Source organism: Falco punctatus (genome assembly GCF_963210335.1).
Source record: "Falco punctatus genome assembly, chromosome: 9".
Classification (NCBI taxonomy): Eukaryota; Metazoa; Chordata; class Aves; order Falconiformes; family Falconidae; genus Falco; species Falco punctatus.
The window spans coordinates 22,098,422-22,123,293 of record NC_137589.1 but is presented as its reverse complement, the minus strand read 5'-3'; the positions used below and the strand labels follow the sequence as shown (position 1 = coordinate 22,123,293).

Here is a 24,872-nt window from a genome sequence, read left to right as displayed (position 1 = left end):
TTGCCAGGTAAATAGGCATAAAGTGGCATTTAGCCCAGGATTAAAGAACGTTATTGTTTCTTAAAGCTGTGAATTTAATTCTAACTGTAGGAAGGAGAAACTACCTCTCTGGGAACCTGTAAGGACTCTCAAGAGGCCTAAAGCATTGCGCTTGATCAAGGGCTGATCACATTTACAACACTGATAAGGAGCTGCAGTTATCAGCGAGTAGTTGCCACATTTTGTCTAAGATCAAGACTTATTCTGGCTTTTGTGAAGGTACTGTGAAAAGGATGCCATTTTACGAATGAGTAAGCCTGACACCATTTTCCCAACAGGACAAACAGTGTCATGCGAGAATGTGCTGCACCACCACACACTTTGAGGTTGGGCGTTTTACACAATTCACAGCCCAGAGGTGTAGCTGACTACGGTTAACAGTGAGGCAGGTTCTCCTGAGCAAACCTTGATAATAAGTTTCCTACAGAGCCCTGCTGCCAAGTCAGATCCTGCTATTTATCTCCAGTGCAATCTGACCTGTGGGTTAGTATGACTGACTGAAAGCCTCTCCTGACCTGTCCTGGGATTCCTGTACAGAGGGTTTCTCCTTTACTCCTTATCCACAGTGAAGCTATAAGAGAAAGGTTATCTTCTCCTTTATGCATTGCCTAGTTAGGATCCTCAGTTTGGTCTCCAGATCTGGTTTCTCCAGATGTATGCTGTTCTGAAAACAGGACCAAACAATTTAGTGTCTGTATTTCTAACTCTGTATATTTTCTATATATTTTTTATCATTAGTGTACACATTAATAACTATATTTACAGTGCAGTGCAATTATACTGAATAATGTATACATTCATGGTAAAAAGTATAAAGAGCCTCCATATTTGACAGAAAATATCTGTTTTAGTGCTGCCAACACTCATGATTTTCTTGGCCTAGAGTTAATGAGGTAAATAACAATGGTGTTAGATTTTTCACTCTTTATTATAAAACAAAAAGTAAACATCAGCCTTGCGAGTAGAGACTGAAAAAAACCCCCAACAAATCATGCCAGTATCACTGCAACCTCGAAGCATCCCAAACAGGCTGTTAACAGCCTATCATCTACAGTTACTGGGGTTGGCAATGCTTTTCATTTTGAGTGTCTATATTAATATCTAAAGGAGCTTTAGAGGAACTCTGTCCAACTCACCTCTGAGATTTGAAGGGCAGAACAGACTATGGCTCACCAAGGCTGGCTGCCGCAGGACTACACTCACCATCAGTGTCTGACTCCTGTTTGAACTGTAGTGTTCGCTTTCTTAAATGGTCTAGTTTTGATTTAATACCACATGATATGCTCTTTCCTGTGGCTTTAATTAAGTGCTGCAAATGATTTCACAGCCCTACTATGGAAAGTTAATTTTATTGATTACATTTCTGACCTCATCACAGAATAGATGTCATATTTGCTTCACAATAATTATTTTTCACAAAATGCCCTTGATTGGTGTTAATTACATTGTTGTAAATCTTCCACTGATTGCATCTGGCCATGTCTTTCCAATATCCAGCCTCAGACTCGCTGGCAAGCCAACCAGCCTATACTAGCCTGTTCGCCTTTTCAAATACTAACTTTTCTTTATTCTTCCCAAACTTGTGCAGCATGATAAAATTTAACAGAAATCAGTTCTAGTGATTTAAATTTCCAGGCAACTTTATAACCCTAGGAGATACAGTTTAAATCTGTCACTTCTTTAGAATATTTTCTCTAAAGAATACCAATATCTTCCTCCCAAAAATCTATTTATGGATAAAATTTTGCATATGAAAAACAAATGGATAATTTTAAAGTATATAAAGATGCTATGTAAACAGGGAAAGCTAAAAATATCTAGCCAGACTAGGTATAGCCAAGAGGTAAGAACAGGTCAGATTGTATGGTAAACATTTACATGGTAAACATAACTCTGTTTGTATAGCTCCCAGTTCTATGTATGACTTTTTGAATCCCCACATTAAGTGTAAGAAATGCTCTTAAGTAAGAAAATACAGTGTAATGTATTGGCAGCAGAGAGTTCATGTGGAAGATTTGGGGCTGGTCTATAGTTCCTTCAAGTCAACAGCAAAAGTTCCACTGAATAAACATTGAAGCATTGTCATGATCTTGGGAAAAGAAAAAAAAAAAAAAAAAGGCAAGATTTAGCAATAAAGCCTACTTTTCTGAGACACTGTATTTCCCAAACAAACGTCTAATTTCAAATGGATTTTAAAACAAAAATATTTAGATTTGGGTAGATAGCAGTGTACAACATCAGAAATCTTGTTTTTACTATGATGAAAGGACTAGAAAGCCAGCAACATAGCGCAAGATGCTAATTTCAGTAAGGAAAAGTTAAGTATATGAAAACACAATGAACTAATTTCTGAAAAGTGTATTTTTTAAATACACGGCAGCATGAGGCCTCCTTGCATGTACTTGCTTACCTTTGCAAAAGGCAGCTTGGCTCAGCAGCAGAGCCCCACTGAGCTGGGTCCTTATCGGCAGCCAGCACAGCTGCATGCACTAAAGCCAGACAAGCAGACACAGTTGCCCTTAATGAATAAATAAACCCCTGAGCTTGGCACCTAGGTCTTGCAACCACCAAGCTTCTCCAGCTTTTCTTGTGAAAGGTCATTGCCATTTTACACAACTGCTAGGGAATATGGCACTTGGGAGATGGTCTGTTCAGTATTTGGGTGGCAGATAAGGCAATTAACCAAGAGGCGGACACGTATTCTGCAGTTTGTACCTACTGCAAACATTCATATTAAACTGAGGTCACACAGGGTAAGCTGTTTGGTTTATAAAAGCTGGGTCTCTGTAGCCCACCAGAAGACAGAACCAGAGTAGCAAGCACGGGCATTTGCCAGGACCCACTTAGGCAAGTACAAACAGGTCACCCGCACTTATGGAGCTGCTTTGGTCTTGCTTAGAGGGCTTTGGCCTTTTAAACCAAGGCCACCTGCAGAAAGGAAGATTCCCCCATTGGTCTTGTGGGGTACTGACTGTGCTATCCCTCTTCCCACTTCCAGCACTCAGTAATGTCTTGCAGCAAGAGTGGCCAAGAGAGGCTTTCCCAGTGAGCACCAGCTGATAGCTCCAGCTCCAAGTGCTCCAAAGTTGATTTTCTGTGAGGGAAGTGAAAGCAGCCAGAAGCTACACATAGTGCTGGAAAAAACAAGGCATCACAGGGAGAATGTGCTCAAAAATTTCTTCAGGATAAAGCCTGAGAGTGGCATATGGAACTTCTGCACTGGGCTGAACTGTAGACAGGGAAAATGTTTTTAAGCTTTACCTAAATCCAAACTGTGGGGTAATATAATAAGTACATGCGATTGTGTACACATCTATGTATTTAAACATATGTATGTACACTTATAAATATATACGTGTCTGTACATCTGTATATGTGTACAAAAACACAAGGGCAGGTTAACATTTTGATCCTTTTTCCACTGAAAGCAGCACATCCAAAATACATGTTTCCAACCAAATTTCACTTCCATGACATTGCTGCCCCTAAAGACTCAACTATGCAAGTCATCTGTAGAGTTCTAACAGATAAAAGGTTTTTCCCTGCCTTTCTTTTCCCTAAGATATTAATTTTTGGATTTACAGCTATGTGATTCAGTTAAAGAAAATGAAGGATGAAGCAAGAGAGAAAGCACACAACCAAGACAAGGTTTGAAGGAGAATTATGGAAACAACATGCTGAAAGGAAGTTATATCCACTGCAGTGTTAGACATCCACATGCAGTTTTTAAGGTACGGCTTTCCTTCATTTTTCTGACACCAATAATGTTCAAAATGTAACCAGCCCTGAGAATAATAGGTGTGCTGTCCTCACACAGATTTCACCTATACACCTTAGCAAGTTCTTTTATGTAAGTCACTGTCACCATATTTTTTTGACCTTGATTTCCCTAGCCAATATAATATTCTTTTTTTAAATAAGAGGGGGTGAAATAACTCAGTTTCTCTGCAGAACTTGATGTTCAAGTCTAACTTCTCTGTGGACATCATTGCCATCTAGTGTGATGATGTTGTGACTGGACTATTTCATGTACAGAAAAAAGGGTAGGAAGACGGTCATTAGTTTCTCTATAAGTTGGTAAAGATGCTGAGAACATAGAATGAAAGTGCAGTATTGAAACATGAGGGTTAGAATTACAATGAAGCTAAACTGAACTGCATAGCCGCAGTTATCAGAGAACTATTTTGAAAGCCAGGTAGTTAAAACAACTGATTTTGCAATCCAGCACAGAAGACAGCTTGTAACTATGTGACTGATTTATCATACTTTTCACCCGCTACGTTCAGCTTCTAATTAAAAAAAAATGTTAAGTTCATCCCTTTAGGACTATCTGTGTTCTTACCATTTTTTTTCCTTCAAATTATACTAGCTAGGTAAAAAAATCTAAAAAAAATACCCTCAAAAAGAAAAAAAAAAGACAAGCATTTGAAAAGATACAATAGTTCACTTACAGTGAAAAGGAAAAAAGAAAATTTACTTCATTTAAAGACAATTAATCCTACAGGAAAAAATTCAAATATAATGCAACACATCACTTTTTTATAAAATACAGACTTTACAATACAAACCAAAATGATTATTCTGCATGAAAAGCTCGGTTTAGGAATGTCAGTTCTCAGGATTCTTTGTCGAAGTGTCTAGAACAGTATGGAAAGGAAAACCATCTAGAACTACAGATAGATTCATCCCATTCTTCAACTTTTGGCTGTGTTTCTTTTTGGCTAAATTGTGTATTGGTCAGCACTACCTACAGGCCTGGGAAGGCAGAGACTCCTCCCTCCCTGCCTGCCTGCCTGCCTGCCTGCCTGCAGTGGGCAGCAGCATCAGTTTGGAAGCTCATTAGATACCTTGCCTTTAATATCCCATCCTGACTGCCAAACGCAGGTGTGCTAGGGTGGCCACAAATTTCCAGAGGGAGGGCATGCAGGCACTGAGAGATGGTCTTCACAGCAACATGGTGAGATCAGAAAGTTGAGTCTGAAATTTTCCTCTGCTGTTTCACAGTAAAGACCTCACCCATTAGGGTATGAGATAGTAAATACTTCTACCTAATCAGCAGCATATAGAAAAGGGGAGATAATCCCCCAGAGTTGGCTATTTATATTCTTGCTGGTAACCAGACAAGGAGAAGAATTATTTCATCAAGTTTTGAGATGCTGCAAATATTTTCAGTGCATGAGAAAAGACTGGCTTGATTTTCTGTGCACTGGTACATAGTTAACAGAAGAAAATGGTGCCATAATGACTGCACTATGAAGCATGTGAACAATTATGGTTGATCAGATGACTTCAGTTCTGAAGCTGAATCCTTAGCTTTGCAGCCCAGCCGCTTCTTTTAACCTGAGGTTTTTCAGTTTGGCTTGTCCTCCATAATGATTTTAAGCAGGGGCATCTATTTTGGGGTTTATATTTGAATGAAACTTTACTTTGCTGCACAAAATTTCTTTTGCTGATGTCCCTTAAGCATTAGTTAGCCATAGAAAGAATTGTCAGGGATGTATATATGGAGTCAATCTGAAGCTATAGATACCATTGGGGAAAGATTTTATTTGTTAGTTATTTTTAGCTTTTATTCACATCTTGGCCTTTTTATGTGCTGAAAATTTGTGGACTGGTGTACAAGCCTGGTGAATTATGGCATCAGTACCGATGAATGTAGGCGATGTACCCATGAAGTGCCTCTACCAGAAGCTGTATCTATCTGTCACTTTCTGCCAGAGAGGGTTTCTCTGCTGGTACCTGTGAATTTATTTGCACAGCTGCAATATACCCTTGAAGACCTGCTGCTTGGACAGTGCTTGGGGTCCTGACTTTTCTATAAAGGCTGTGCACAGCCCCAGGCCAGCACAGTGGCTCATAATAATGTCTGCTTGCAACACTGGCTTAATTTTGATTTGGAATGACCACAGTGAGTTGTTACTTTGGTGGTCTTTCAAAACTCAGCTGACAATACAAGCCACAAGATAGTAAGATTTATATGTCAACACTATGAGTCTCAGGCCAAAAGACGGTCCATTGGGATTCTTTCTCTGCTATATTGCTAGAAACAAATGGGACTTAGCTATGTCTTAAAAGTAAATAAAAAAATAGATAAAGAACTTAAAAAACCTGATCCTGAAGAAAAGCTCACAACTTTGTCCGTTTACAAAGTGTATGTTATTAAAGAACTGTCGCCATACCTCATGTGTGTGACTTGAAACCTAGGGGACAATCTGCTTGGTGTTGGTAAGTTTTGCAACTGCCTGAAAAGTAATTTGTTTTAGAGCTGTCCCATACTGAGCAGCTTCTCGTCAGATATATTTTTATTCATATAGCACCAGTGAAGGGACCACATTTCAGAAATCAGGTCATGTTACAACGTGACCCAAAGGTTGATGGTGACCCAGAGGACTGAGGTGGAGAACCCAACTCATCCAGCATAAAGGCAGATTGCTTTTCTTATGGCCTGCAAAGTGGTGGTATGATGTGTTGAAGGCATCCAAGGGACCACAGCATGGCTAGATCTAAGTATTTTCTACCATAACTGAAGCGTTGTGACAGTTTCGATATGCAAACTGAAAAAAGGGGAGTCACAAGTGTAGCATTAGGAACAATGTTCAATATACTCCTTTCTTATAGCATGTAACGTAGCATAAATATCTCTTCCATTACTATGTTAAAATTCTTCTTATTCCTGGCAAATAGGAAATATAATTAATTGGGATATATTGTAGAGATGGGGATTTTCTACAAAAACAAGTGGGTGAAGCTGCTTGAAGCTCCTCTGTATAGTCTTGCCAATTTTTGCAAGGCTCTGGATGAGTTTTACACTGGGATCTCCTGGTGAACTAGACTGGAGACTCAAGAGTTAAGTAAGTGCAAGCAACAAAAATACATCTGAGCATACAGCTGCAGATTTCATAAAGCTTTTGTGGATGCCTGTGTCAGTCCCAGGTGGATTGCTTTGACACATATGTATACTTGTTTGCATAATTTTTTCTATGCTGACTTTGCAAAAGAAAAAGTTGCTTTATTTATTTGTACATCATTGCTATGTTTAAAAAATGACCCTTTAGCTTTCTATTAAGAATGAGAAACTTGTTAAACTTATGTCAGGGAAAAGGAAATGAGAGGAACAACTCCAGACTAATGCAAAAACAAGAGCAGGATGCTGCTTATTTTTAATAAACCCACTCATTTGACCATCTGACCATTCCTTTTATAGATAAAAATGAGATTTTTCCCATGACTGCTTTTCTGACTGTTCAAAAATAGCCTTCAGTTTTGTCTTGGAAGTTGCTTATAAATACCTATTTCAGAATGCAAATCTTTTACAAAAAAATCCTCCCCAGAAAAGTGTTGCAACTACTACCACATTTTTGGCTTTTCTCTTACCATAATTCTGTTATTGTTCATCTGATAATTAGGAAAAAGAAAGCAAAACCACAACAGTTTTCTAAGTATAAATCCAACAACGGAAACCCTGGAGTTTGCCTGGGTTGGTTATTGCATACATCGAGCACTCAGTGTTTTTAAGAGGGCTCTTGCCTGCTTTCCTACTGTCCTGCGGTGACATCTTCTGGGCCCTATTCAGACTGCACAAAACCACATCCAGTGACACTGGTGGAGGACAGCTTAGAAACCCTTCAATTTCTTGCCATTAGTAGACTTCTAAACTAGGCCAAAAAATCTCACTCTTCTGTGTTCCCACAAGGATTATTCTCCTTTGAGAAACCCCAACCCTGTTCCCAGGAACTGATTCACTTTACTGTTTTCATTTTGCACCACTGTTAAGATGTAGCAAAGGAGGGCTCAGAAGTAGGGCGTGGGGTGTAAATCACCCCTCAGCTTTCCCAGTACAATGCATTTTGAACCTCGCTGCTTTGTCCAAAGGATACTTCAACTTCCAAAACTGGTTATTTCCCCAGACAAAAAAATCAGATGAACTGATCCACCCAGCTCTCATCTGCTGCAGCCTCACGGATAATAAACTGGAACAATGCACACACAGAATGAGGAGTCCAGTATATTTAACAAGTGAATACACACAACCCTCTCAGCACCTTCTCATTCAATTAAATAAACCTATAGCACGAGAGACAGACTTGATGGTACATAGAGAAGTCAATGATAATTTTTAAAGTGGTTCTAAGTGCTGCTGGCTTGAAAACAAGATTTGTCACACAAAAATGATGTCATGTAACCAAATGCCAAATTAGCTATTTCCTGCAGAAGGGAGCATTAGCACAGATGGTTTGGTATTGAGTTCTGTCACAGGGCAGTAATTTTATCCCTTTTCCCCCATACAAAGTCTAATAGCTTGGGCTGGAAGAAAGGCTGTTGGTCATCTGGAGGTTGTATCATGTGTGTCCTTCCACAGAGACCAGAAGAGTCTGAGCTACTGCTCTGTGCTAACCTGCAGTAAGTATGGGATAGTGGAAACAGATGAAAAAGGCCCCATCCATTTTGCATCTCAGATGGTCAATTGGTTGAGCACAAAATCACCTCTTCAGTGCAAGCATACTTAAAATTAGGAGCTTTCTACAGCATCACTGTCCAGTGTCTCCTCTCTATCTCCCCTCTCTTCCCACTTCTAAAACATTTTGACAATTTTGCATCCAAGAAGATGCAAAATTTTTTGCACCCTGCAGATAAATGAGCAAAGATTTTGGTTGGTTTTTGAATGCAGCCCAACAAACACTTTTTTTATTAGTTTGTTTGCCTTTTTTTTTGTTTTGCTTTGGTTTTTGAAATGGGAGGTAGGCAAGATGGAGAGAGCAAAAAATGTTAGTTGGGTAGTTCTTATGGTATCCAAACCTGGGAGGCAGATAGGAAAAAGTTATGGGACCATTACCTGCCAACCTGAGCCACCCATGAAAGGACTTTTCCCATAAAGAGGAAAACATTAGTTGTTACAGACTTCCCTCTTTTAGCTGGTCCAGGCAAGTCATGTCTTGTGACCCTGCTGTTCCCACAGGGAGATTAGGCTGGGCATCCATAAGCTCTCCAGCGCCACTGGGTACACCCAGTCCACTAGAAATCATCCAAACTGTGGCTTTCTCCTGGGTAGCAGAGCACATCAGACAGGATATTCTCCCCACCCGGTCCCACATGATAAATTGTCCTTGGTCTCAGGTGAGGGGAGGGACCAGGGACTGTTGCAGGGTTAAGTATGAGGGGAAGCCTCACAAGCAACTGTGTATTTGGTCAGTTGGGTAAACAATTAAGAACCCGTAAATACTTCCAGAGGGTCTGTGTGGCTAACCCTCGGGGTGGGGTGGTTGACTGTCCTTAGTTTAATGGAAAAGACATCCCTTTTAAAGACTACCCTAGTTAAAGGGGCAGAATTCTTGCATCGTTCGGGCCTCATTTTTTGTTTTCTCTCCACACTACACAAACAGTTACAGTCAAATGAGGCTTTAACCATAAATGCTGCTGCATCAGAGTTGCAGGGTGTAGAGCCTTTAAGCTATAATTCCTCCTCTGCTGTGCAGAAATAACAAATGGACACAGGAGCAGTAGCTGCTGCAACTTAAAAAAAAGAAAAAAAAAGTATGGCATGAGCCCTCAAAGGAGAGGGGAATTCTTTTCATCAGCAGGTAAGACAGCCTAAACACTATTTCAGCCTTAAAAACATGCCACAAAAACTACAGTTCCTTCTCCCTACAATCTGGAGCTGAATGGAATCAGACTTGTGCTGGGACAGAGTGATCTGGCAGAGTTGGAACCAGATGTATTGCCAAAAAAATCAGTGTACTTGAGAAAGCCCTCTGCTTAGCGAGGGAGATGGCGTGGCCCACAAAGCACAACTGCCCTGAACAGCTTACTAGTGGATGAAGTTACTGACACATCCACAGTGGAGGATTAAAGCAGAAATAAGATAACAAACATGCAATGATAATTTGCAGCTCTACAAGCCATCCCATGCAGCCCTTAGACCTCTATACACTTCAATAAACCCACATTTGAATACATTACAGAGGAGAAGGAAATGACAGTGGCCAGAAGAAGAGATGCTGCATCTTCTTGCAGAAGACCAAGGGGTGAGTTCAGTGCTGACAGCTACACTGAATGGCTCTGATCTTTCCTAGCACCACTGGAATTTCTAGAAGCACAGACCCACTGACTTGTTTCCTCTCTCCCACTTAAGCTTTTAAGACTTGAGGAAAATCCTGCAAAATGCCACCTTTGTAGCTTTCCCATCCTCCGCACTCACCCCTCCAGTACTGTTTTGCAGAAGCTGTGATGAAGCCCCCAGCTGACAAACTGTGAATTTAGAGCTCTGATAAGTGGAAGAAAATCATTCTTCATGTCTTTACTTTTTGGTGTTCTAATACCAGTTGCAAAACTCCCCAAGAAAAATTCAGGGCACACTTTGATTTGTTAATGCTTCTAATCTGATAGAGAGCTATACATTTAACTTGTAGACCAGAGGAGAAAAACCAGATAAAATCACAGTCTCCTGCCTGTTGCTTTTATGGCCTGTACCACAAGGGGGACTCTCCTACAACTTTACAGAGCAAAAATAATTTCAAAGGGAAGAGAAAGCATGAATAAATAATTTTTGCAGCTGAATGTGCAGACTATTTTAGGCTTTAAGTTTTTAAGCTTGCGGGAGCTTTTAATTTGCAAAAATCATTAACAGGTATCAGTTTATGTTCATGTCCAACTGCTGTTCTCGCTTCTTTCAGGTCCTGGTTTTATACTGCATGTTGCACATTGCAAATATCCTATTAATTTTTCTTTAGAGAGGGGAATTTAAGAGACTTTGTTGAACCACTACCCAGAGCAACCTCTGATTATATTCCAGGGCTGGGAGAACCTGCTCAGCTGCCAAGGCATGTCCACAGTGGTGCATGTGGTGCAGGAGAAGACAGACAGCGGCATAGGTGGGGGATGCGGAGAAGTCATGAGACAGGTAGGGGGTGCGGCTGCAGGCTGTGGTTTGGGCAGCAGAGCAGAAGGGGAATATGACATAGAAGAGTGCCAGGAGGGAGGGAGGAGATGTGTGGCCCAGTGCTAATGAACTTGAGCCATCCATGGAGTCGTGCCTGTCTTAGGGTAACACATTATAAACTGCCAGAAGAACAAAAGCATAAGTTAAGGTTTCTGCTAATGTGCACATATTTAACTGTGGTTTGTTGTACTACTTACTACTCAGCTACCACGAGAGCTTGACATTGCACAGCTGCATACATCACTTTCTAGCTCAGATACAGCACACATTGTAGGGTTTATCAATATTTAAAGTTCACTTGAGATGATAAACTGAAAATCAAGATTTAAAAACACAGGCTCTGTTCCCTTTAATTTTTAGGAAATGAATATAACAGGGTCAATAAATATCACCCTGAATTGTCTGTATGGTGCCTTTCTTTGGTAAAACGCAAAAGAAAACTTGTGTAGCCATCTAACTAAAACTCTGTTATTGTAGAACTACATTTAGTGGGAGGCTGTGGGTTTATGGTGAAAGTTACAGAAGATAGTGACTGAAATGAAACTGAGAATTAACTGCCTATTCAAACAAAGTTGTAGGTGACCTCACAATTACTTCAAAAGCTTCCCCAAAGAAGAGACCTTATCATTCTAATTAGAATTTCATTTTAGTGGGAAAAAACCCTTGTATTACACAGCTGCCGTAATTCTTATTATAAGTGAGCAAATAATTATTCCTATTCAACATACTAAATTCCTATTATATCTTCAAAACATTAAAACCAAAAGTCAAAGATTTTTAAGTCTATGCTGAAGGACAGTGCTTGAAATGTTCTGCCAGTCAAAGTGTAACGGTGACGAGCACATTCACATGGTATGGCAGAGGTACATATCATATGTACTTATCATTATCACAATGATGACTGGCTCTTTAATGGTTTTTAGTATCTCAGCTGTGTATGACAATAGGAAAAGAAAGTAACTTGCACCATGAGCAAAGAAAGTGTTTTGATTTTTCTCATCTGTTCCTCTGCCATGCACACCACAGTCATATCAGGTGTCCCAAGGCCACCAGGACACCCTCAGTGGTCATGGAAGAACATGGTGTGTCCTGGCTGGCCATCTGCTTGTGGCCAATTGAATGAGTAACAGCTCAATTCTTGTCTTCCTCTGGGGGCACAGAAGCATTAATTTGCTTCTCACTTACCTCTACCCAGCTGTCAATTTTCCTGAAGCCTGTGGAAACTTAGTTAATTTGGAGACTGCTAACCCTTCTTCAAATTTGGATGAAATCGGTCATTTGGTTCAGAAATTATTCAGAGTGTCAGGGACAAGTGGGTGGACACTTCAGTCAAAAAAGCGTTGCTTCCCTAGGAAAAAAACCCTGAAAACAAGAGAGTAACAAGAACATTAGAAGAAAAGGAATCCCAAATCTTAGGAGAGCTAATTAGTATCTCACAACTGTTGGAGAACTGAATGAGTGGGCAAAAAAAGGGAGGGAGGTGACTTTCAGTAGTGATAAATGCAAAGAAATGCATATAGGGAAAAATAATCCAAACACTACCTGCAAGATGCTGAACTCTGAACTGATAAGTACAACTACAAGAAGAGCTTCTGGAGGTATCACCGACAGTTCTTGGAAATCAGGGCATAGCCCAACATTTGTCATTAACCAGAAATAGTCAAAATAATTGGGCATCATCAGATAGATGGTGGCAGAGATGGCATTTTTCTGCTGCATAGTTGCATGAAATGCATGCTTCCCTCTGAAGCTAGGAAAGGACAAAAACTTCTTCCATGCAAATCCTGCTGTAGAAGTTGCAAAAAAGAGATGACTGCCTTGGATGGTGATCCTTCCTTGGAAAGACACCTTTCATTGAAAAGTCAGCTTGTTATTCTAACATGCACTGTAGCCAGGCTGCTTTACTAGCACTAACCAGTATTTTTGTGTCCTGGTTCAACATGGATGGTCTGCTTTTAAATCCACTTTTTATAGAAACAGTACTGAATCAATGCCCATAAACCAGCCTGCCAAAAGGAAAATGAGAAAACAGGAGTGGGACCTGCAGTGGGAATGGAGTCTAAGGAGTTACATATTTATACTTAAAAGGAATATGGCCTTAAGCCCTGAACTGTGCAATACAGGACTGACATGGCTCAAATCTAACTATGCATGAAAAAGACCAGTTGTGAATAGCTTCAATAATAAGCTTACTATGAAAAAAGCACTTCAAGTCCATGCTAGTGTTTCTTGTAGTTTTCTCAGTACATTCATATAGATAGTCATAAATCCGTGTAGCATTTTGCTGCATGAATAAAAGGAAGGTTCCATATTCCAATAGTTATAAACTCCTTCATTTATTATTAAAGCTTCTAAAATATGTATCAGTAATAACAGCTGAGGCCACATTCTCATATGAAATGGCCCCACAGAAGTCCCCTTTGCTAAGGCTAAGTAAGAATTCGTTTGTTCCTGTATGGTCTGTTCTGTGCTTTATTTGGGAGACTCATTCCCCCGTTTTTTAAATGCAACTTGAAACGTGCATTTCATCAGCAACAACAACAACAAGCATTGGAGGAATTTTTTTCATTAGTTCCTAAAACATCTCTTTTATCGGATGATATATGTCCCTGTAACATGCTTGCCATCATATGGAATTCATGTTACTGCAGTGCAGAGGGTCTTCCTATATGGAGGCGAAGGTCAGTGTACGTGTCCACTGAGCATCCTTTGATTTTAACATCAGTCATGCTCAGAAACTGCAGTGCTATGGCAGCTACTGCATTTCAAAGATTTTATCATTTTAACAGTCTGCCCCTAATTGACTTAGCCAGAAGAGATCAGACCTATAGTATTGGTGTTTACTTGTTAACCTCCAATAGCTAATTACTGCTTAAACCAGTCTTCATTTTCCTATACATCCATACATAGGTGTATAATGCAAAAAATGCAGCTGCTCAAAAGCTATCAGGGATCTCCTGAACAATGGAGAAAAAAATCCCAGCAAAACCCCCCAGTTAGCAAGAGAAAATGGGTATGATGTTTGGAGAAGAAGATATGAAGGATGGAAATCAAGGGTGCAAACATCCTGGTAACCTATACCCGCCCCTGCAAAAAGAATCACTACATTCCTAGTGATCTGCAGTAAAACAAAGACTAAGGCTCAGCAGGAAAGTTGTACTTGGGTGCTTACCCTAGCTAGATGCATGCAACAAGCCTTCGCCCTCAACTATTACAGTACACTACCAACACAATAATCCAGCACATGCTAAAAGTACTCGACGCGATTTTATGTCATTCTGGGAGATGGTTCGATTTTTATCAGCAAATGAACACCAGGTGGTTTATTTTGGCCAAAGCAGGAAGCTTCTTCAGGAAGGACGTAAGGTTGGTATTATTCCTTCAGAACCTATTTGCAACATTATATGACTAACTACCCCAGGCCTTAAGTATTAAGACCACACTCCCTCTGCCCTCTGCCCTCTTTTTGAAAACATTTTTTATAAACGGTCTACAGATCAGCAAAGAAGGGCTAGAATTTGGAAAAGGTACAGCTGTCCAGCTGTAGCAGCCACAGTTTTGCAGTTAAGTATGCTGAAGGTAATGCCAACAACAGGGTGGTGTGCTTACATACTGGCAAAGTCTCTGCTCTTAAGTGGACCTTAGGAGGACTGTACTTCCAGCTGCTGTATCCCATGATTTATTAGATTTTATTGCCCCAAAATGATAGCAACAGAGTGTATTTTCTACGGAGGCTAAACTAGCAGCACTCAGATGAACGTATGTCACAGCCTAGAATTAATTCATTTCTACACTTCAACAGCAAAGCCACCCCCAATTCCTAAAAAGCAAATCTTGCCCTCACCTGATTTCTCATGCAACTTGCCAGGTGAATGGATGTTGGGAAGAAAGCACAAGAAATCAAGGAGACACATCCTGCAGTAGCAGCAAGTGTGACATTTCATTGTACTTGCAGTCTGTTACCTTGTTTTTCAACCTCAGAAGCTTTGCTGTCTTTTCTTCTTATACTTTTTTTGCTTTAGCAACTACATTCTCATTAGTTTGAGGACATGGAGGTTATCAGGAAGGCTGGAAAGCTGTGTCATAAACAGAGCAGCTGCTGAAGTCAATGTGACTTTTCTGCTTGCCTTTGCAGAGACTACAGCTGAGCACTTTGCCTCCTGCTAACCCAAACTCATTTGGCACAGAAGCTATTCAGCTGTGTTACCGTCACAGTGGCACAAGAAGTGTGCTCTGGCTTCAATGGGAGCTACACCTCACGCCTGCGGGCACGGGGCAGCATGCAAGCAGCTCTGTGTCTGTGTTTCGGTCACAGCCATGGCACGCATCCAGCACGTGGGACCAGGAGGGAGAGGTGCTGCACTGCCACACAGTGCCTGCTGCTGCACAGTCCTCCCAGTGCGCAGGGCAGTACTGCAGCCACGGGGCCCCACTTTGTGAGCTGCCAGGGTCTGGTGGTCATGGCATTGCATAGTGAGAATGAGTGCTGCATGCTTCATCATTTCTCTTTCTCCCTCCTCCTGCCCCCTTGAAGATATATTCAATTTTTACATCAGAATTTCCATCTTTCATTTTCGGTAGTCTCTTCTTAGCTTGTTGTAACAGGAAGATCTATTTTATCTAATAGTCTGTGTCACAGCTATACATTTATAGATGGAGAAGGATGATGGACAGGTAGGTGCATGTGTGTATACAGATACACATGCATTTGTGCACAGACAGCAAATCCCCTCCAAGTAAACAAGGGCACGGCTATTCTGTAAGAAAAACGGACTGTAATTTGTCATCTTGGCAGGATAATTAGCCTGGGCAGTACAATGCCCAGTGCGGCTGTACTTTGGCACCCGTGCTAGACTGAGTATCTCTCCATGCACTGTGCAGTCCTGTCTCTACTGCCCTTGCTCATCTTTTTTAAGCAAATGAAGGAGCAGGTGGCTGAGCCAAGTATAGCTTCTGAATGTGAAGTCTGGGAGCAGCACTACTGTTCCCTTCCTGTGCTTCTAACTCACTTGGCCTTAACAATCCTATCCACCACCAGTGTTTCACTACATTGTGAAGGTCTTTCAAGGTGCCCACAGACCACTTTATGCCCCGATGTCTACTCAGAATTTGCATCATCATACTTCATTTATTTATCCATATTGATAGTGTAACTATTCAGGTTATTTTCAGTCCGCAATAGAAAAACATGTATCAGTAAATTAAACTGATGGAAGAAACAAATATTTACTATTCTTACTTGGCTTGATGATGGCATTAGTTTTTGTAGTTTACTGCATTCTTACACTTTGTGTTTTCATTTGAACAGTGGTGATCAGAGTTCGCCATTTTGTTTACCCTCTTTTCCTAGGACTAGCATACTGTGTTAGCTTTTTGTAACACTAAATCAGAGCAGACCCTGCTTAATATTTTATATATTTAAAAATTGCACTTTCCGTTTTCATTAAAACAGCCTCTTACCAGCATTTTCGAGATAACAAGTTAGAATAAAATAGCCCTTTGTGAATGCTGTTAGAGACATGCTGTCTAGGTCTAATTTCTAAAATGTAATACATTAAAAAATAATAAACTTTCTACCTGTGAAAAATTAATCATCAGATTAAATAATGACCTTAATACAATTTCCCTTGGTTGACCTTTATCGAGGAAATAAATTCTTTCTTAGATACTAAAAATAATCATGGCAAAGTACAGACCTCTCTCCTGTTGGCCTTCAATACAAGCATTAAGGAGAATCTAAAATATTACCTCACTGAGTAGCAGCTAAACCACGGCAGTGCTGAACACTGTGGTTTTGCCACTTTTTCCTCACAAAAAGTGACACACTGCTAAGTTGCCATGGGGTGTAGCTGAGAAGCACTAACTATATCACATAGCACATAATTTGCTAGTAGCTCCACAGGAACGGCTCAGTCTGCCAAACAGGAGCGTGTTACACCATGCAGTACCTCTGAGGAGTTGGGGATGACTCTTGCACGAATGAAGTACCATCAGCTGCAACCCGCTTAAGCGGTGGCAAATTACTGCGCTTCTATGGGACCCCTGGCTGCAGGGTGCCAAACTCTTAGAAGATCACTGCACTCTGAAATGGAAACTTGCCTCATTTGTATGCTTCAAAAGACAACAGATACTTTATGGGCAGCCAGAGAGATGAGGTACATGCATACTGCAACTCTAACTGCTGAGGAGAACCAACAATGGATTTCACCAATGAGCCATTAACTATCAATCTCTGCAACCCAGCTTTGTGGTGTATCAATATAAAGGCTTATATTCTTCCTAAACTCTTGAGGCAAAACTAAACCTGCCTCCAGCATAACACAACATTCAGCTCTGCACCAAAGCTGCCCTTTTCTATAAGCATCCTGTCTCCTGCTCCCCCAAAACCTCCAACAGGACTTGGGTAGCCCTCACAGGCTGTGAGGAACACCTCCTCTAGGAACAGGCACTTGCAAAGTTTCTGAGAACTGCTTCAATTAGAAGCATTGAACTCACATTCGACTTTGGCAGGTACCATGGGCTGAATGGGATCTACCCGAGGGCACTGAGGGAGCTGGCAGAATTGCTCGCCAAGCTGCTCTCCATCATTTATCAACAGTCCTGGCTCACCAGGGAGGTCCCTGAAGACTGGACGTTAGCAAATGTGATGCCCATTTACAAGAAGGGCAGGAAGGAGGATCTGGGGAACTACAGGCCTGTCAACCTGACCTTGGTGCTGGGGAAGGTGATGGAGTAAGTCATCTTGAGCACCATCATGTAACACATGCAAGGTGGGTTGCGGGAAAGGCTGTGGATTTCACCTACTTAGACTTTAGTAAAGCCTTTGACACTGTTGCCCACAGTATTCTCCTAGGGAAACATGGCTTGGACAGGTGTAGTCTTCACTGGGTAAAAAGCTGGCTGGGTGGCCGAGCCCAAAGAGTGGTGGTGAATGGAGTTACACCCAGCTGTCGGTCGGTGACAAGTGGTGTTCCCCAGGACTCAGTGCTGGGGCCAGTTCTGTTTATCTTTATTGACAGTCTGGATGAGGGGATTGAGTGCACCCTCATTAAGTTTGGAGACAGCACCAAGTTGAGCGAGTGTTGGTCTGTTGGAGGGTAGGAAGGCTTTAAAGCTGCCTGGCAGAAAATGACTTGGGTGCTTTGGTCAACAGCAGCCTGAACATGAGCCAGCAGTGTGCCCAGGTGGGCCAAGAGCATTCTGGCTTTTATCAGAAGTAGTATGGCCAGCAGGACCAGGGCAGTGACTGTCCCCCTGTACTCAGCACTGGTGAGGCTGCACCTCGAATCCTGTGTTCAGTTTTGGGCCTCTCACTTCGGGAGGGACGTAGGGGTGCTGGAGCGTGTCCAGAGAAGGGCAACAAGGCTGATGAAGGGTCTGGAGCACAAGTCTGATGAGGAGCAGCTGAGGGACCTGGAGTCGTTTAGCCTGGAGAGGAGGGGGCTCAGGGGGGACCTTGTTGCTCTCTCCAGCCGCCTGACAGGGGCTGCGGGCAGGTGGGGGTCGGTCTCTTCTCCCAGGTAACAAGAGACAGGATGAGAGGAAATAGCCTCAAGTTGTGCCAGGGGAGGTTTAGATTGGATATTAGGAAAACTTTCTTCATTGAAAAGGTGGTGAAGCATTGGACCAGGCTGCCCAGGGATGTGATGAGGTGTTTAAAAAATGTGTCGATGTTGGTGCTTAGGGACACAGTTTAGTGGTGGACTTGGCAGTGCTGGGTTAATGGTTGGACTCAATCTTAAAGGCCTTTTCCAACCTAAACAGTTCTATGATTCTGTCTACAGTCTTCTTTGAACAGAGAATGAAGACTTGAGAGTGGTATGCACTCAAAAAGGCTAATTTTACTTGGTGATGATGTTTTCTATTTTCTAAGCATTTCAGCAGTGCTTTGCGGGTGAAGAGGAAGATTTTTAATGGTTTGACACGGGATCTTATCCTTGATCTGTCAAGAACTGCAAAAGAGCCACTGTACAGACACTGTCCCTTCTCCAAACACACTTTTGAATACAGCGCAAATGACTTAACAGCTATTACCCACTCCAAGCAAGGTCAGACTGTACAGAGCTAGTTTTACTGGGACATCCCAAAAGCCAAATACTGGTTTAAACCTACAGGCCCATATAAAGCATGGTTACACTGAGGGCCCCCCATGTTTCTGCCCACAGTGCCCTGGTGAATCTGCTGCCTGAGCAGTTCTGTGTGGTTCCCCCATCCCTCTGTGGAAACTACTGCTCCTTGCCAGGTTGAAAACATATAAATTACACCTCCCCAGGCTAGAACCACTTACTATTGCCAAGCAGCCCTCTCCATACAGCCAGGACCGGGAGCCTGCATCCCCTTCTGCTGAACTTCAGCATGGGCTCCCCATGCCTGCTTACCCCATGCTGGCTGCTTAGATAGAGCCAAATTGCAGCAATCCGTGAACACCACAGCCACCTATATATTTCTATAGCATCCACATGGGGACAGGCAAACACTCCTCAGAATGCTGCAACTCATTATGGGTAACACAACAGCATCGTGGAAGCCTGTCGCTTGACAATGTGCAAACAGTTTGCAGGGTTGGTGTTGCTCATGTTGGGGGACTTGCGAATGGAAAAATACACTTTTATTGTGTATTGGTAAAGAGCAACAATCACTGCCAGAAAGATAAACCGCATTCCAGCCATCCAGGCTGGTGCAATCCTGAAAACTGTTTTTTTATGCTATGAGTGAATTACGTGATTCTGCTCATGTTGTTGCTACATTATTGATCCAGGTCTGTGCTACAGCTTTATCATTTGATCAGCTGGGCTTAGTGCTCTTAGTCCAAACAGTGAAATTAATAAATTCTTTTCTTGCAATAATAAAGACAAAAGGTAATATTCCTCAGTACTTATCTAATGGGTTTTGAGAACCAGCTGCCTGCAACATTCATTTGATAAACTGCACCATTCTTCGGCTTTATGAAACCTTGTGGTTTATCAATACTTTATAATAAATGCAAGTCTTTCTCAGACTTTAAACAATGAGACAGTCAGTGGTAACTTAAAGTTACCATTTCTGCATGCAGCATTTGAAGGGTCAACAAGCAAGTACATGCTGTGCAGGAGAAAGCTGCTGCCCTTTCTGTTTCTGGCTAGCTGTGTGTCTTTACACAGCCACAAACCACGGCTTGATGAGAAAGCATTCAAATGTATACCAGCACAACTATAAATCTTACAAGGTAAGAAGCATTAATCACCATCCACCAGCTCTGAAGTATACTTAATTGTAAAGTTTTGAGTTACAACTGACATTTGCTAGAAGCAAACAGGTGTAAAAACTAGAAGCTACTTACCAGCCACTGAGATCATTACATGGAAGGAACCTGGAGACAACCACCATGAGAAACCAGAACCACCACGGCTGTGATCCATTAGAGGCTTTTTAAAATACCAAGCTGTATTCCCTTAAGAGTGTGAGACACTTTCCAGAAAGCACTTTCATGGTTGTGACTGACCCAAAATATCCCGTTCCCACTATGCATTTTCCCACCATGTAAGCTGAAATTTGTGTCTAAGATTGGTGCTATTCTCCTGTTGCTAAAAACTCAGAATTTTTTTTTCAATCTCTTTTCCATTTTGATGACTGTGCAAGTTTTCCAGCTATATAACCAGGTTCTGGAAGGTTTCAACCAGGGGTGGGGGGATGCTGAGTGATCACCCTGTGACATCACTCTGCCAGTAGCAAGCACCATGACAGACACACACATCACACACCACAACCGCACTATCCTTTTCCCCCAAACCATTTCAGGCAAATCTTGGTTGTAAGAACTGCCTAGTCTTAAGGTATATGTATTTTAAGCATCCTAACAGGTCCCTGATAGATCTGCAGGGCTTTCTTTACAGTCTTGCTCACAGTAAGGAGAAGCAAAGGAGGGAAAAAAAGTTTCTAATTTTCTCCTGACATTCCTTGTTCTGCCTCACAGTGGTACACCGCCCTTCTACAGCCACAGGGTCGGTCATTTGAATCTTGCTTATTCTGAAAACAGCAGATGCTATACTAAACCACAAAACTATCAGTGCCTGCTTGAAGGAGTGTACAAATTAAATCAATGTCAGGAGCAATGATTATCACCTTGATCAGTCGGCCAGTGAGTAGTTCTGCCACCCAGGGGAAAATGCTCATGTCTTGCATCAGCTTCACAGATTTCAGTGGTTAAATAGCTGTAAATTATATCTCAAGACTTACTACTTACTTACTACTTACATTCTACTTACTGGAGCCACGCTAATACTTCTCTTCCCAAATAAAAAGTAGAAGTGACCTTTTTTTACTTGAACAGTCTGTACTGTTATTGCTGTTGGTTCTGGCATCCACTGCCTGCTCACAGTCTAAAGTCTGTATTAATTTACATTATGGCATCCCCGGAAAATAAAAAAAGAAAAACTACCCCCAGAAATTTTCTGCATCTGTGAAAGGTTTCATGAAGCCCTCTGCCAACAGTATTCAAGATTTTGTAAGTAACACAAGTTTAGCTAAAATTGAGATTTTAGATAAACCCACCCATTGCTGAAGAAGTGAATTTTCTTATGCTGTTTGCATTGGGAAAAGTTCTGAGTGCTTGGACGCACAAAGGAGACAGTATTGACAGGTCTTGCCTTTGATAAGCAGCCACAGCACTACTGACCACTAGACTAGTGTTAGGCCTGACAATCCTTCACAGAGCTACAGCTAAAGCTGGTATAGCTATGAGTCTCTAGAAAAAGAAACAATTGGTTCTGCCCTCAGAAAAATCAAGAGTAGCTGGGAGAAGATGTTTCTCTAAAAAGCATATGACCTTATCAAAGGATTTAGTAAGAACCAAACTGACAGATATTGCAATAAAAATGCTGTAGTGAAATAATAACAGTATCTTAAACAGGATTAAAATAGAACATTTTACTAGTTATTTCAAAGAATAGATTTTTTTTTCTTTCATCATTCTTATCTATATGTTCAGACTCTAGCTAAACTTCAAACAGCTGTTTTTTGTTAGGTACCAAGTGCAAATATGCCAAGATAAAAGAGTTAGGAAAGAGAAATACCCGGATTTTTTGTTTGTTTTGTTGGTTTTTTTTTTCCTTGCATGGTAGGCTACATTGCATTTCTCATGCCTAAAAAACAAGCACCATCTCTCAAAATATTTGGTCAGAAACCTCAGTTTGAAAAGGAGGTATTTGACAGAAATGTCACATTTACATCGGCATAACATGCGAACAGCTTCTAAAGACAGACAGTAAGAGGAATCCTGTGGGGGAGAACCTGTGCAAGGCAAAAACGAACACAATCACAGCAGCAGAAGTCCATTTACTGCCAGAGCAGAACCAACAGCCATTGTCATCCAGATCTTGTGGTGAAACTTCAACTACAGCAACAGGGAAAGAATGATGATGCCAATCATCTCCTTACTAATTGCACACATTTATCTGTTGATTCTTCCTATCTTTTGAGAGGTATCCTTATTGTTCTCACACATAGTTTGATCTTATCCTGCAAAAAAAGTTTGCGTAATACAACAGGACACTTCCTCATGTGAGTATGTATCTTCTTTTTTTCTTTCTTATAACACATTGGAGAAAAAGACTTTGTTCTGTATTGCTAATGTCTTTTAGGTATTGGTGACTGTGAACAGTTGCATTTCTCAGCTCCCTATTCAAGTTGTAACACAAGACAGTCACTACTTTGAGGTAGAAATAGAAATTATAAGCACGTGCCAAAATGCATGTTGTGTATTTTACAAGTAATGCTTACTTAGAAGTTTTGGAAACAATTCTCTGTGTGTGTTCCAACACCCTTTGCCCCTCACAGATCTGTTTATGCATATTAGCCTTGTAAAATATTCACCTTTTATCCTCTTCACCATGATCCATTTGTCTTCCCAGCAGGTTTATGTTCAATACTATTGGAGTGGAATGGTGATTGTACCATTTAACCCAACAGCTAGCTGGGCTTGAAAATGTATCCATCCCCTTCCTATTAATTACTCTTTAATGCCTATTTCTATCACACAGACTCGTGACTCATCCTGGTTTATTTTGGAGGAATATAGCCATAGGATGACAATTATTGATGGAACATAAAAACTGGAGCTAAAGACTGTATAAAGAAAAAAAACCAGAACTGATGCAGGAAGAGATGAAAATATGAAAAACAGACTAGAGAAGAAAATTGGAATGAGCTAATTTACAAAAGAAAATGAACAAACCACGGCCAGGTACCTCTGAATAAGATTAATTGCTACACATTTCCTTCCTCTCTGCAATTCTTATCTGACTTAATCTTCTATTCCACTTTTCTGTGTAACAGTGCTATACACTTATAAACTCCAATTCCACTCTTACCTAAGTTTGCTAGCTAGGTGTTGAGCGAGATCCTCTGTTTGCATAAACTGGTATATCACTATTGACTTTGGTATTGTTACTCAAATTTAAGCCAGCCGAGGATTTGCTCCATTGACTTTCATGGATTTATTTTTAATTTATTACTCTGAGTTCAGAATCAAGAGCTCTGGATATAAATCTTGAACATAAATAGACAATTTCCAAATCTAAACAGTATAGCCACAAGTACCATACAGAAAAACAAGCTAGGCATGTATAGAACTGTCTGAAAAGTTAGCCAAATGTTGCTGTGCATTTATTAGTGGTTTACTGTTTATTAAACAATAAATCAAGAACCAAAAACCTAATTAATTTAAATGAAGTATTGTTTAGTGAAATGGGAGCCTGTCAAAATACTTGTTGGGGAGGACAATTAATTGGTACAAATGTGAGTGCAAATTCTGGTTTTAAACTTTAAAGCGTGTCGTTTGTAGTATACAACGTATGTGCACAATACAAATTTCATACATTTTCCTCAGTGACAATAAAAAGCGCAGTTTATTATAAACTGAAGTAAAAATAAAAATAAAATAAAAAAAAAGTCACAGTTTTGTCATTGGTATGTGAAGGTTGTTCCAAGGGCCCATCCAGAGCTCCTCTTCATCTGACTGTGTGTGTTCACTGTGTGACTCCAAGGGCTCCTTGACATCCTCGTTATCAACAACTGATTCTTGCTCTTCTGTGCTTTTCATTTTGGAGGCCCCTGGCTTTGTTACTATATTTTCAGCCCCTATAGTAGAGGAAGCAAATGAGACACTGCAGGGTCTTGTGTTCATTTTATCACTAGAAGATGGTCCCTTTGACAATGTGTTCAGTGGGACATTCTCCTCATGTGTCACTGCAAGCTTGTCCAGTTTCTTGAATTGTTTCCCTAGCCTCACTGGAGATGTGACTTTTAAATTATTACCAAGGCAAACGCGACGGGTTCTGACAACAGAGCCATTCTGTGCAATGTAGATGTTACCGTTGATGTTGTTTTGAATATTTGGGTTATTAAGACGACTCCTCTGGCTGGAATCAGGAGCACTGTCTTCTCCAGTAGAGCTGGTCTCATACTCTGGGTCAACTATCAACTTGATCCTTTTCTTTCTGGCCCACTGTTTGACAATAAATAGAAATGTTGTTAAACCTCAGCACTATTTCTTACATTTTCCTGCCCTTTTCCTATCTTTTTTTTTATCTTGTCTTTTATCTAGAAACTCATATGAATTTTTATTAATTTAGTCTTTTGTACCCTTCCTCTTAGGTTGTACATAGATATTTCTTAACTGTTTTGATTACAATCAATGATCTGTCTGCCCCAATCCCGTATACCTAATGCTTGAACATGCAAATGATTCTTTGCACTAAAAAGTTACGAGATGGATAAAATAATTTCAGTTCATGAACTGCATAATGTGATTCAGAGTATATAAAAAGTGTAATTTTTTTCTTCAGGTCTGGGAAGTAGTGAAAAATTTCAGGTTTGTTTCTTGTTTTGTTTGCATTTTTTTTCCTCTCTAGAGATGCAT

At 40.8% G+C, this 24,872-nt stretch overlaps 1 protein-coding gene across 6 annotated transcripts in view; it reads right to left on the bottom strand.

Annotated features, from left to right (window-relative positions):
* Positions 1-24,872, bottom strand: part of PCDH15 (protocadherin related 15) — an 878,455-nt gene that overhangs the window by 15,199 nt on the left and 838,384 nt on the right. For all 6 annotated transcript variants that reach the window (XM_080401549.1, XM_080401544.1, XM_080401545.1 and 3 more), the window contains one exon: positions 1,176-24,458. In XM_080401549.1, the coding sequence (XP_080257675.1) occupies positions 23,904-24,458 (555 nt within the window). In that variant the 3' untranslated portion in view covers positions 1,176-23,903. The remainder of the gene's footprint in view (positions 1-1,175; positions 24,459-24,872) is intronic.